Genomic DNA, 14,462 nt, shown 5'->3' on the forward strand with positions numbered 1-14,462 from the left:
TAAAACTACCACATTAGCTCAGTTGTGGAAGAGGAGTGACGCCTGGTCCGAAAGATGAGAAAAGGTTCTCTGGAGACAGCAATGTCTCCTAGCATGAAGCGTTCACTAGGTGAACAGGGCATGCCAGGGAGAGGTGCCACCCTCTTCTGCTCCTGCCCTGAGTTTCCTAGATGATGCTGGAAAACTGACCCCTCCCATCTTCGTTCACAGCTCCCAGGCCTGATGGAGTCCCAGGAAAACTCACTGACTGAGGCCATTGACTAGTCCATACCAGGCCCTGGAGATCCAAGCTCTGCCCAGATTCCAACCAAGCTGACTATCATCCCACACAAAGAAGTGAAAACTCAAGTGTGCTTTGCACCTGATAGAGACACTTCTTTTTGTCCTTAGCTTAAGATTATTGCTATCCCTGCCTTCCCCATTGCAGTGCAGACAGACAGGAGCTTGGTCAGAGGAGGTTGCCCACGTCTATAATAACCCCAGTAGTCTGGGGCTCAGTTTCAGGTTCTGGAATAGTGACTCATCACTGCTAGACCCAGCTGTGGCTCCCCAATTCTCTGCCTTCTGATTTGTCTTAAAATCCTTCTTCCTATTCTTATCCCCCTACCTCACTCCACTGATAAGGAGACGAATGCACTTCTGGTTGTGCTGTTAATCTGTGGAGGCCATTTTTCTGTCAACGGAAATATCCACTTGCCTAATCACCTGGAAGTACCTAAGCAAGACATGAGAATGCACATATGCATACCTATGTGCTCACACACATGTGTGTGCGCACACACACAGCTCCTTTTCTCCACAAAGCCTCTGACCTTCAGAAGAGGCTAAACAAGGTCATATCACCCTCCCTCCACTCCTGCCTCTACCCTCAGATCAGCAACCAAGACCATCAGACCAGCATGTGTGGGGCAGGAGTGCCCATTCGCTGAGTGTCTGCCACAGCTTAGAACTGAGCCATTGTCCTTGCCAATCTCCTTGCTAGAGAGGTGTTCTAGTCTATCGCATGGTGAAGAAACTGAAGCTGGGGGTAGGGGGGGAGAGGAACTAGTTTACACCTGAGCTGAGATTCATTTCTAAGATCTGAGAGCCTGAACTTCTTTCCTCTCACCCTCCTCCTACTCTATGCTTCTCTCTTCCTCCCCTTCCCTTCATCTCTCTGTTTATTTTTGTGTCTCAATATAGGCTTGGCTTTCTCCTCAGTTTTTGGTACAAGGATCTAGAAAACTCCATAAAGGAATGAACAGTTGCTATCTGACAGCCCCTTCTCCCCACCCACAAGGGACCTTTTCCAGATCTCCAAGCTGAGACCAAGAATGGGATGGATGGGAAAGAGAATGAGCAAGACCGAAATAGCAAGGGAAGGTCAGACCACAAGAGGACATGTGTAGGGAGGAGATATGAATTAAATTCTTATCAATTATCAAAATTTCTCTCATTCTGAAAGCACCAGCCAAAAGGGTGTTGCCATTTGCCAGCTACGTGACCACTCTGAGTCAATAATAATACCTGCTGTAAAGGATTGTTACTATGATTCAATGAGATAAGGAAGCATTATGCATCCATCCCAGGCCAGGTAGGTTCACCATTGATTCAGACAGCTTAAAAGAGAACCTTGGAGGGCCTCCCTGGTGGCGCAAGGGGTTAAGCACCGCACTATGAAGCAACCCGCAGCCTCTGCAGCACGAGTTTGATCCCCAGCCTGCCAGGGAGCAACCCACATGGCACAGCAGACCTCTCCTGTCTCGCCCACTGCTCCCCTCAGCAGTGTATTTCAGTCAATCACCTGCTCTGCTCCCCACTCTGTCTCTGGTGAATCCTCTCACCCCCCGCATCTCTGGCCTGTGCCCCAGCTCCTGTGTGCATAAATAAATAAATCTTAAAAAAAAAAGAGAGAGAGAGAGAGAAGCTTGGACCCCTTGGCATCACCCCCACAGGTTTTTTAATAGTACGCAGGGGAACCAAACCAGCAGGGAGACAGCAACTTGGGCACCCCCATGACTCTCTATATTCTCTTTCCTCTCATGGCTGTTCTCCTCTGCTCTCCGCCACTGTGTGACACTGCCCTTACAGCCTCAGTCTCTCAGCTCAGGTGTGCCCACTTATGCGTATGCCCACACCATACTCCAGGTGTCCACCATCAGGCACACGTGCCCTGAGCCCATGCTCCCAAGCACCTTCTGCTTTCAAAGCTGCAGATGATAGCCACAGAGGTCTGACCATATATTTACCCTAAAGGAAGTTAGATATGTTTGTAATGCTCTGAGCTGCAAATAACAGAAAGGCAACCAACACTTGCTTGAGCAATAAAATAACCATTTCACATACCAAGGAGTTTTCAGGTCTTATACAATGATTCAGAAAAGTCATTGTAAACCAGATTCTTTCTATGTTTCTGTTTCACCATACTTAGCTTGTTGTTTACATCTCATGGTATTTTCTCATGGCTGAAAGCTCCTGCAGCTCCAGACATCAAGTAGAACATTCAAAATAAGAAGGGAGAGTATAATAAGCACTCTTTCAGGTGATGCCAAAGAACCTAGAGAGATTGTGCTATATAGCACCATCACCTTAATATTAAACTAATTCTTATCCCTCTCAGCTCTTTTAACATTTTGGAAAAAGTCTTCAGAGAAAAATGTGTACATGTGTAGGGTGAGGAAATAGTATCAGGCTTTTCTGCCCTCCCGCCATTAGAATAGGTGAGGGAACCCTGTGGTCCTGAATGCATGCCTGATGGCGGCCACCTGGAGTGGATACACCTGGGCTGAGAGACCATTTATAAGGGCGGTGTCACGGGGACGCCAGCAGAAGCCTAGAGAAGAAGAGAATCAGAGAGAAGGCCAGAGAGCCCAGATAGAGTGAGGATTTGCTGTGGGCTGGGAGGCCTGCCAGCCTCCCAGCCCCCCTGCCTGCCATAGCCTGGTAAATCTAAATAATAGACCTGCAAAAGCTACTGAGGACTGTGACTCCTTCTTTACCCAGTGTAGGGTCAGGACGGGACACGGTGCAGGTTTTCTATGATCCAGCAGACCGGGTAAAGGAGGAGTCAGAGTCCTAGAGTCCTCAGTGGCTTTTTGCAGGTTTTTATTGGGGTTTACCCGGTACACAGCAGACAGGGGTGCTGGGGGGCCGGGAGGCTGGCAGGCCTTCCAGACCCCAGCAAGTCTTCACTTTATCTGGACTTTCCAGCCTTCTCTGCTTCTCTCTCGGCTTCTCTTTCAGCTTCTGCTGCTTCTTTCTCGGCTTCTCTTTCGGCTTCTGTTCGTTCTTGGCTTCTACTGGGTTCCCGTGATGCCACCCTTAAAAGCACAGTCTCAGCCCAGGTGGATCTCATCTACCTATGCCCACACCCTACTCCAGGTGCCCGCCATCAGGCATGCATTCAGGATCTCAAGATCCATCATCTATCCTGATGGCGGGAGGGCAGAAAAGCCTGACATTTTTCCTTACCCTATACCCGGTCTGCATGGGATCCTAGAAAACCTGCTCAGTGCCCTGTTCCTGCCCCTACAACATGTGAGACAAGGTAGGGGTAGAAGTCTTCCTGGCATCTCACGTCATATCAGAGACCTTCACAGCTAGAAGGGACTTGACAACCTCCCCCAACTTCAACCACACAAATAGAGAAACTCAGGTTTGGGTCAGAGAAGTGATTTCCTCACACATAGCAGTCAGGGCTCCTGGCTCTGGGCCCACCTTAGCACTCTGGGAGCAGTGCTCAGACCAAGAACTGCAGGTGTCTTACATGAGTTCCCCTGAGACAGAAATTCCCATTCAGATCATTTACAAGGGAAAGGCTCTTAGGAGAAGTGACATGAGGGAAAGAGGTGGGGAAGGGGATAAAAGCTGGGCCAGAATGTGATCCCAGCAAAGGTTCTGGAGCAGAAATAGTATCCAAGTTAGACCTACCTTGAGACCTGGGGCTGCCATTGATAACATCAGTCGGCCACTGACCACATTCTGTGCAGGCTGGGGGTTGCTTGACCTTCTGAGGAGAGGGAACAGCTCTCAAGACTGACAGGCTCCAGTGAAGGGGCAGCTGTGAGCCATTAGCAGCAACATCCAGCAGCTGGGAGATGGGAAAAGCAGCAGGTTAGAGGGAAAATAGGCAGGTCTCCTACCCAGAACCCTAGAGTCAACTCTGATATTCCCAGTCACAGAACAAAGTCCAGAACCCCAGGCCTGTCTTCTCTGCAGCCTGTTTCCCTGTTCATAGAATAAGCATGCAGGGCCAAGGGGTCACTGGGTACCTTTCCAGTTCTGCATTGCCAATCTTTTATGATTCCATTTCTACCTCATCCCAAAGTTCCCACCAGGTTGCCCCCTGGCTCCCTACTTCCCCAAACAGCTGAAGAACCTGAACTAAAGTTGGGTTTCCACTTAATCACACCAGAAGCCCACGAGGCGGGCAGAGGCAACAGTTTCTTGGCATGTGTACGTCTCCAGCCTGCTGAGCAGGCCTGGGAAGTCAGTATTTCTTGAAATGTAAGCACCGAGACCACACCAGCTTGTCAGTAAATTCATTATCCCATTACGCAGGCCTGAATTATTCAGCGCTCTGGAGGCCGCCTCAGGAACATGCCCGAGCAGTCGATGCCGGCATTAGTGGGATGGATGGAGTCAGGCCCAGGGCATGGTTGGTGCTGGAATGACAGATCTGGGCCCAGAGAAACTGCCGGGGCTTGAAAGCACAGGGAGGTCTGACTGGCAGGACCTGGGCCCTGGGTGTTCCTGGGACTAGGGAGAAGATTATGCAATGACCCACAGTCCCCCTCACCCCTCGTGATATCAGCAGAGTGGGTCTTTGGAGCCCTACCTGCAGGACAGGGCCCAGGGACAGAAGATGCAGGCTTCACCTCTTCCAGGCTGTGTGACCTCCATCAGGTCATTTGCCTCTCTGAGCTTCTGTCTCTTTATCTGTAAAATATATCAATAATACTTAATGTTTCCTGTATCTATTCTCCCTTTTAATGATAGATATTATTTTTTCATTGAGCATATAATGAAGACTGTTTCCATGCTGAAGTGTGGTCAAATGACTCACCAAAGACATGCACGTCTCCTGTGGAATTTTCAGGAAGTGTCCTTAAAGGAAAGAGGTGAATCCTGTCTTGTCCTTTCCTTTTTCCTGAAAACTGAAGCGAGGATGTGATGGCTGGAGCTCAAACAGTTGTTTTGTTCAATAAGAAGTGACCCGATGAGGATGACAGTACAACAGATCAGAAACCTGAGTCCCTCTACAGCCTGGAGCCTCCTGACCACCTTCAGGTTGTAGCTATATAAAATAGAAATCAACTTACCTTTTGGTTAAGTCACCTTTCTTTTGGATCTTTCTGTCACTCAGCCAAACCAAATCCTATTTTCTTGGGCAAGCCCAAGAGTAAAAATGAGACACTACATGAAAAGCAACTCACTCAACAGGCATTTCCTCTAGGATGGCTCAGTGGTTAAGATAAGCCCTGAAATCAGAACCTGGGTTCAAATCCCAACTCTACCATTTTTAAGCTGGGCAATTTTGGGTAAGTTGCTTAACCTCTCTGTACTTCAGATTTCTTATCTGAAGGATGGGGATAAAAATGGTACCTACCTCCTCACAGGATTGATATGAAGATTAAATTAGTTAATATGACATGAGAAGTGGGTGGTACAGAGCAAGTGCTATATCTGCATCAATAAACAGTACCCCATTTTCAGATATCCAGGGGGATTCTCTATGTAGTCAGGAATCCAGATCCCTATAATATCTTCCAAGACTTCATCTCAGCCTCACTTTCCCCTGGAGGATGCTGCTCTGGGGGGCAGCAATCCAGGACAGGCTGAGCTTCAGCATTGACAGGAATAGCCTGGCCAAGAGGGAGAGGACCCCAATAAGGATGGGCAGCAGAGAGTGGACTTCTGGGTTGGGGCCCAGAAGAGGGACTGTTCTCTGAGATCTAGATGAGGTTCTTAGGAAAAGAGAGAGAAATAAAGCTGTTGACTGGCCATGTACCCTGGGAATCTCTGTCTCTAGAACTCTGGGGAGTGGATTAAATCAGAGGTTAGAGACTGTGTGCCAGGAGCACAAAGGCCAGTATGGAATATGAGTGAGAGGTGCTGGCTCGGAGGCAGCAGGAAGTGGCGATTGTGTAGTGCAAAGGCTCACGGGAGATGAGCCAGGCATTGGCCATGCCCACCAAGCTGCCGTACAGCAAAGTATGCCCGGTGTTGTCAGATCTACTTTTCAAAGGAAATTAAAATCAGATCTGAATACTTCATGAAATTTTATGATTGTTTAGTGTTGACACCATGTAAATAAACTAAACACTAATCAAGGCAAAAAAAAAACAGCTCCAGGCTAGCTTAGGGGCTGCCAGTTGACAGCCAGCACTGCTGAGAGGTCTTTCAAGCCATGTAGTCTAATTCCTTGTATCCTAGGCTATATTTTCTAGTACAAAGAAGACATGCTGAACATGGGCTGGTGTGGAGCGAAGAAAGGGGCTGGGACTTGGTCGCTCCTGGAGAAGCAGGTGCTCTGAGCCTGCACAGCTCCCACCACTGCCAGGTACAGGATGGCTGTGTAAGTGGGCAAAGGAAGAGGTTGTCCTGGTCTCTGGGGCCACACGGATTCCCACAGCTTCCAGTTCCTCCTCTCAGAAACAGACTGGGGAATCAGCAGCTCTAGCATGAGGCAGCAACCCTGACTCACCTGTCCAAACTGAGGCTCTACCCAATGGGGGGCTTCTGCACCCACAGACTTGGACACCCACCCTAGAGCCCTTATAGATGGCACTGCTGATCCTGATTCTTCACTCTGCCACCTGAAATCCATGTGACCTTACAGTCTGCCCCATGGAACAGGCAGACACGCAAGCTCACCCCATATGCGGCTTGACCCAGTGTTTTGCTGTGGCCACTGGAGCATCAGCAAACCTGACTGAGTGGATCTTTTAAAAGCATAGGTGTGGCTGGCGTGTGGTCCCTGGGCCACCCACTGGGAGGGAGCATCCCCAAGGAGCCAATGGCCTCAGAAAAATCTAAATTCACAACCTGAAGCAGGAGCCTCTCCGTCTACCCCATTTACCCAGGAGTGGAAAAAAGTGACATGTCCCTTTGGAGGCTGCAGCTTGGGGCTGTTCCCCAGCATTGTTGCAGCAGAGGCTGACTACCAGGCCTTCCCCGAACAGTCTCTGCTCCTTGCATGAGAGCACCTATGCTGTCTAGTCACCCACTGTCCCAGGAGTCCCTGTGTTCTGAGGCAAACAGGGAGACACCTCCCAGAATAGGGATCCTCCTTCCATATGGTTCGGGGCCATATGGAATTGGAGCCAATCCCCACATCCTGGCCGTAAGCCTCAAATGAATGAAGTCCCCTATCTGAATGTCACCAGCAAAGTGTGGGGGATCGTGCCCAACTTGGCAGGGGTTGGGAGGAGGTGGAGAAGCACCATGGGTCTGTAGTGCCCAGCCCTAGCATTTGGACTCCTCGGTGGGTGAGGGACTGGACCTGCCGTTAGTCTGTGGGATGGAGACTGTCCTGGGAAAAAATTCACCCCTGAGGAAAATGTGGGTCTCAGCTTGGGAGGGAATAACTTTGAGTTCAATGTGGCATCTGTCCCTCCAGCCTGAAGAAAAAGTCAACTGGGTTATCTCAGCACCAACTCTAAACCACCCTGCCTACTGTGGCACAGACCACACCAGCATAAGCTTGTATTAATTAAGAAAGCTTTGAACGTCAAGGAAAAGAAAACAGAGCTAACCATCACTGAAACACAAAAGGTTCCATTTTCTCACACAACCAGGAGTCTGGAGGTAGATGGTTAGATGACAGTCAACGGATAGTCAATGGCTAGATGTCTCCAAGGGCCAACACTCCGTTTGTCTTTTCCCCATCCTCACTGTTTGGTTTTTTTATCCTTAACCTTGTTGCCTGTGGCCACAAGATGGCTGCTATGGTTCCAAGCATTTTCTCTTTTTACATAACCCTTTTCAAGGTAAGAAGAGGCTGAGTAAGAAAAGGGGGTTTCTTCTTATCAGGGAGGAAAATGTCCTGAGAGGCACCCCTTTATCCCTGGTCAGAAATGAGCTGCAGGTGAACAGTGCATCCCCAGAGTTGGCCACACTGTCACTGGAATGATATCAGGTTTCTGTGGGCAAGGAAGGAGGAGGAGGAATAGCTCAGAGGGAGATGGGAGGCTTGTCTGCTCAAGATCCAGGAGTCAGGTCCAGGGAAGAGCAAAGAAGAGGGTTTAATAAACCTCATAAGTGTAAGACAGAAGCTACTCTGTTGCCAATAACAGGATCTACTCTGCTGTTGCAAACAACGAAATCTAGTTTGTTGCAAGTAGCAAATCTACTTGTTGCAAGCAGCTAACCCTAGAGAGACCAGAGAATCAGGCTTGAAGCTACACAGCCAGGAATTGGAAGCTTGAAGCCCTACCCTAGCTAAAACACAGCTACCACCACAACCCACCTTTGGGTACAGGCTCAACCACAGCCACCCTAGGAGAAACAGACACCTCCACCATATTTCACCTGCTTGCCACCACACCCTTTTTCACACAACCACTAACTCACATGCAGTTCATCTGTTTGGAGGAAGTAAGATCCCATGTCTGCAAGAGAGTCTAGGAAGAATATATGTTTGTCTTCTTTGGGGGAAGGAAGGACTCACAATGCAGGCCAGTGTCCACGTGGAGAGGTAAGAGCTTCAGGGAGACTTTCTTGGCCAATCCCCAAAAGGCCCATGAAGTCTTGATGATGTGAAGGTCCTGAGGATCTGGTGGAAGGGATGATGCCCTGGCATGGTCATGACTCTGGTATCCCTGCCATCTAAGGGGGAAGAAATAGATGACACCATGAAACACACACCTAAATTATCCACTGGGGACTCCCAGAAGCACCTGAATACCAGGACCTGAACAGAGTCAGAGAAAATGGGCCACACGTAAAGTGCTGTTACATTCAGGATACCTCACAAAAAGACTAAATGAATTTCCAGAGCACACAGGAGCTCTGGACTTGAGCCCACTGTGAGATGACAAGCTTTAATGTGAAGCTGATACTGAGACAGGTTCACATCCCAGTTCTGCCACTTACACATCACCTGACATCCTGGAGCCTCAATTCACACATCTGGAAAATGGAAACCATGCTAGCTACTGAGTGTTGCAGTGAGGAACATGCCTACCACCCATTTTGCTCAAGCAGTAGCAGGGAATTCTAAGTATTTAAACATCTAACACTGTAGTTCTCAAGGAAGGGGGTTGGGAACTAGACGGGGGCATTTTAATCCCACCTTAAACCATTTTAAGCCATTCTGGGAGGTTTCCCCTTCAACTTGGCCAGATGAGGACACTGAAGACACCAGAGGCCAGGGCTCTGCCAGCCCAGGCTCTGCAGGCTCTCAGCACAGCTCATCTGAGCAGCCCTTGGAGCCCTGACTTGTGGTCAAGCTCTATCTGTCCGCCCAGCCCCAGAGAGGCCCCTCAAACCCTAGCAGCCAGGGCTCTATGTCCCAAAGTCTTAGGTTAAAAGGTTCCATCCTCTCCAGGGACCCTGGCAGCCCTCTCTCATGCAGTCAGACTCTGGGCTGCAAGGGTCTCAGTTGAGAGAAAAGATCTTAAGAAACAAGCCCTGGAGAGAGGCCTGAGGGTGACAATGGTCCCATTGTTGGGAGGAGACTAGGGGTCCAAAGGTAGGAAGGAGGAGGAGACTAGGGGTCCAAAGATAGGAAGGAGGAGGAGACTAGGGATCCAAAGGTAGGAAGCTGATTCCTGGGGCGGGGCTAGATGTCTGGGGTGATGAGTCAGCCACCAAACTCCTTCTGGCTCAAGGCGTCCTGAGCACCAAGGACTCTGGCACTACCAGGTCTTAACTCCTCTGATCCATGCTCCAAATCAGAGGAAATAGCTGTCCCATGGGTGAGATCAGACACAAAGATCAAAGATGTATTCTGTTTGACTAATGCAAAGCTTTAAAAAAAAAAAGTTTAATATAAAGGTTTGAAATTATGATGTTTTTTCTTAAAAGTCAGATTTCTGATAACTTGAAAAGTCAGAAGCTCTAGCCACAATGTGGCATCATGGGTTGAAGCTGAGTGGCCACCGATCCCCTCTGATGCAGGATGAGCTCTAAAGTGCCACAGTCCCCACTAGCCCCTATTACCACGCCCTTCACCTACCTGCCTGACCGACGAAGACAGATGAGCTCCAGCTAGACTTCATGATTTTATTTTTCTGCACCTGTCCTGCCCAGTTCTGGGGGCCCTGGAGGGAAGGGGCCCAGCCTATGTGACAAGATCAGAGCTGAAAGGTACAAGAGTTGAGAGCATTGGCATAGAAACTCAGACCTGTTTTTGTGGACAATTGTTCTCTATGACCCAGTCTGGCTAAGAATTCAGCAGGGTTCAAGCCCCGAACTCCTGATATAGCCCCTAAGGGCATGTTCAGACACCCATGACACCCACCTTCTCTGCCCTCATGAGCCTGCAGGTTCCTTGATGTCTAATGAGACAGCTGCACTTGAGCAAAAGTGCAACTGATAGAAATGACCCCCGTTGTCCTGCATTCCCCTGGAGGCAGCTACCCAAATCCACAGGACCCTTGGGGGGGAGGGGTTCAGCTCCCATCACCAGGCCCACCTCCAAGGAAAAGAATTAATACCCACATTGTCTTCAGCACCCTGGGCTTCTAGAAAAAAGAAGGCACTTGGACCAGGTTTGGAGGCGACATTTTGCTTGCTTCATTGTGAGCCGAGATGCTGGTGCTGCAATGGAAGAGACAAGAAATGAGTAGCAAATGGGGGAGGGCGGTGGAAAAATTAAATTTTGCGTGATCAGCAAGGTTTCAAACAATCGCTCGCCAACTGAAGTGGGTGCCACGTCTATAAGTCATTCTGTTTTATAGACCATTAGGATCTCCAGAGAGAACCTGCATGGAGACCACTGCTTTTTGTTGAAATTAAAATGTCAGAGAAAAAGAAATAGAACAAAACAGGGAATCTGCAATTAATTACCAGGCCATAAAAATTCAATAATCAGGAGGCAGAGCGGCCGCGGGCCCAGAGGTATCAGAGCCAGCGTAACAAGAATGGAATACATTAATCTTTTCAAATTAGTTTTTTAATCTGACGGGGATATATGGTGACAAGCCTCCCCTCCCTGCCGGCTCCCCCCACCTCCGCAGCTCCAGCCAGAAGCCAGGCTAGGGGAGGGCGGTTCTGGTGTGAGCCAGGCCTGCCCAAACCCAGACCCGCAGACAGTGAGAGCTGGAGCCCCAGCTAAGTCCAGCACACCCATCTGGGCAGAACACCAGGCTGTCTGCTGGAGGGGCCCTGCAAAAATGCCAGGAAAACACAGGGATCTGGCTCTTGCCAGCTACCAGAGAAACTCATAAGCATGTCCTCCCTCTGGCCAGTGGGTCAGAAGGTTTAAGAAAGCATGAGCAGGGCCTCACTGGTGGCGCAAGGGGTTATGTCTCGGCACTATGAAGATATCAGCAGCTACTGCAGGATAAGTTCAATCCGCATGCAGGGAGCTGACCCACATGGCACAGCAGACCTCTCCTGTCTCACCCGCTGCTCCCCTCAGCAGTGTATTTCAGTCAGTCTGCCTGTTTTGCTCCCCACTCTGTCTCTGGTAAATCCTCTCACCACTGCACCTCTGGCTTACACCCCAGTTCTTGTGTGCATAAATAAAATAAATCTTACCCCCAAAAATGTGCCAGGCCCTATGGAAGTCCTTCACATGAATTTTCTCACTTTATCTCCTGGGAGGGCTATCAATAACCCCACTTTATGAAAGAGGTTATTGTGAAGCTTGGGACTCTCACCACTTCTGTATATTCTGTGGTGTCCCGAACCAGCTTCAGGAAAAATAAAAACCAGTACAGCTCTTTCACCTCCCCCAGAGTGCAGCACACAGTAGGTTTAATCAACACTCACTTTAGAGTGTTCCCACAGAAGAGCGCTACAAAGGCCCTCACCTGCTCTCGGGTCTCTTTCCTCTGCAAGATGTTTTCACTCCAGCCCATGATCATAAGGGCAACTGCCATTTGTGAGCACCTACTGTGCACCAGGCTGCAAGATACGGTGCCATTTATCATCAGGACTTTGGTTTCCATTACAGGACACCAAGACTCAGAGAAACTGACAGTCCCAAGATCTCAAGTCTGGCACCCAAGGGAGGATCCTAACTAAGGCCATAGCCTCAGCAATACAGCAACCAGACCCTACAGGGCTTCCCAAGTCCCGCCTCTGGCTGTGTCCCTCCAAACCAGGCCCTTCACTCTTCAACCTGGTACCCGTGGTGACTTCTCCCCCTAGTACCCTTTACTATTCTTTGAGATCCAAGATCCACTCATCCACCAATATATGCCCCAAGGGTCTCAGCAGAAATAGTAGTGATGACAACGAAGCATTGCGCCCAGACGCATCAAAATTTTGCTCCCTGACCCAGGTCCCTAGGCCATGTGTGTGCCTAAAGGAAGAACCCAGACCGCAGCTGCAAGCGCCGCCACGAGATGGCGCCCGACTCGCCCAGGTGGAGCTTACAGTAAGGCCGTGTGGCCGCCAGATGGCGCTCGAGGCCGCAGCACAGAGCGCAGCGCCCCGAGCAGGTGGAGCCGCTAGCGCCCGCGGGTAGGAGAGCGGTCAGGGCGGCCCCGGCGCACGGTTCCTGGCCACGCTCGCCTCCTGCCCGCGCCATGACCCAGTCCATGCCCCGGCTCTCCATGCCAGCCGCCCTGGCCCTGGGCTCGGCCGCGCTGGGTGCCGCCTTCGCCACTGGTCTCTTTGTGGGTGAGTAGGTCGGGCCTGCGGAACCACCGCAGGTCCCGGGTGGGTCGAGCGGGCCAGGGAGCGCCTCCGGGATCCCACAGACAAGGCTCACCCCCGGCGCCCGCGGGTCCCAGCCCTGACCCGGAGCCCCCTCCTCGGCAGGGAGACGGTGCCCCTCCTGGCGATCCCGGCGAGAGAAGCGCCTGCTGCCCTCCGAAGACAGCCCCCTGTGGCAGTACCTGCTGAGCCGCTCCATGCGCGAGCACCCGGCGCTGAGGAGCCTGCGGCTGGTCAGCGGGGCGGGGGAGGCGCGGGCGCCCGGCCCGGGCCCGGCGGGCCCACGTGGCCGGTGACCTTGGCCGGGCCGGGGCCCCCTGCCGGCTTCCGGGCTCCCCAGGCCGCGCGCGCCCGGCGCTCCCGGGGGCCCCTCCCTCGAGGCCACGCCTCCAGCCACACCCCTGGGGTTCCGCGCCCGGGCCAGGGGGTGGGTGACCCGCGGGGCCGGCGCGACCCTCTCGCCCCCACACAGCTGACCCTGGAGCAGCCGCACGGGGACTCCATGATGACCTGTGAGCAGGCCCAGCTCCTGGCCAACCTGGCGCGGCTCATCAAGGCCAAGAAGGCGCTGGACCTGGGTAGGACGATGCCGGCGCCACGAGGGGCTGCGGGCGCGCGGCCGTGCCCGCCCCGGCTGAGCCCGCGCGCGTCTCGTCCGCAGGCACCTTCACGGGCTACTCGGCCCTGGCGCTGGCCCTGGCGCTGCCCCCCGCCGGGCGCGTCGTGACCTGCGAGGTGAACGCGGGGCCCCCTGAGCTGGGGCGGCCCTTGTGGAGGCAGGTGAGTGTCCCACACACCTGAGGCCCTCCTCGGCCCCCGCGCGCGGCACTGCCAGCCCCGGGAGCGGGACTTCCTGGCTCTAAACCTGCGCCTTCCGCAGGCCGAGGAGGAGCACAAGATCGACCTCCGGCTGAAGCCCGCCCTGGAGACCCTGGGTGAGCACCGGCACGGGGAGGGCCGTGGTGCCAGTCCCCAGGTGGGGCGCTGGGCGCGAGTAGCCGAGCAGCCGGGCGGGCTCGGGGCGATGACAGGCGCCGCGCCCGGCCTCAGTCTGCAGCCACCTGCGGGGCGGCAGGACCAGCCCGGGCAGGGGCTTCCAGCAGGCCGGCCGCGCACTCAGCCGCCTCTGCCTCCCTCCCTCCCCGCAAGACGAGCTCCTGGCCGCGGGCGAGGCCGGCACCTTCGACGTGGCGGTGGTGGACGCGGACAAGGAGAATTGCGCCGCCTACTACGAGCGGTGCCTGCAGCTGCTGCGTCCCGGAGGCGTCCTCGCCGTGCTGAGTGTAAGGGATGGGTGGGGGGACCCGCGCGGGCTGGTCCCCCGGACTCCGCCCCGGCCCCGCCCCCACAGCCCCCCCGCCCCATCCGTGCGCGCAAGGCCCGCCCCCGCGGCGCTTCTCCGGCGGGGTCTTCTCTGGCGGGCCTCCAGCCCCTCCTCCTGCTCAGGCAGCCCCCGCCCTCCGAAGCCCCGCCCCCGGCACGGCCCCCCCCTTCCGCAGGTGCTGTGGCGCGGGGAGGTGTTGCAACCTCAGAAGCGGGGCGCAGAGGCTGAGTGTGTGAGAAACCTGAATGAGCGCATACTGCGGGACGCCAGGGTTCACATCAGCCTCCTGCCCCTGGGCGACGGCCTCACCTTGGCCTTCAAGATCTAG

General features: G+C 53.0%; 1 protein-coding gene across 1 annotated transcript; it reads left to right on the forward strand.

The window, feature by feature from the left end:
• Nucleotides 1-12,606: 12,606 nt before the first annotated feature.
• COMTD1 (catechol-O-methyltransferase domain containing 1) lies at nucleotides 12,607-14,462 on the forward strand (the record flags this gene model as incomplete). The annotated part of the gene is made up of 7 exons (XM_084245664.1): nucleotides 12,607-12,774; nucleotides 12,916-13,043; nucleotides 13,283-13,388; nucleotides 13,472-13,590; nucleotides 13,691-13,745; nucleotides 13,960-14,093; nucleotides 14,310-14,462. The coding sequence occupies exons 1-7, from the start codon at nucleotides 12,681-12,683 to the stop codon at nucleotides 14,460-14,462; spliced, it is 789 nt and encodes a 262-aa protein (XP_084101790.1). The 5' UTR covers nucleotides 12,607-12,680.

The sequence above is a fragment of the Talpa europaea genome, assembly GCF_964194135.1.
Source record: "Talpa europaea genome assembly, chromosome: 10".
NCBI lineage: Eukaryota > Metazoa > Chordata > Mammalia > Eulipotyphla > Talpidae > Talpa > Talpa europaea.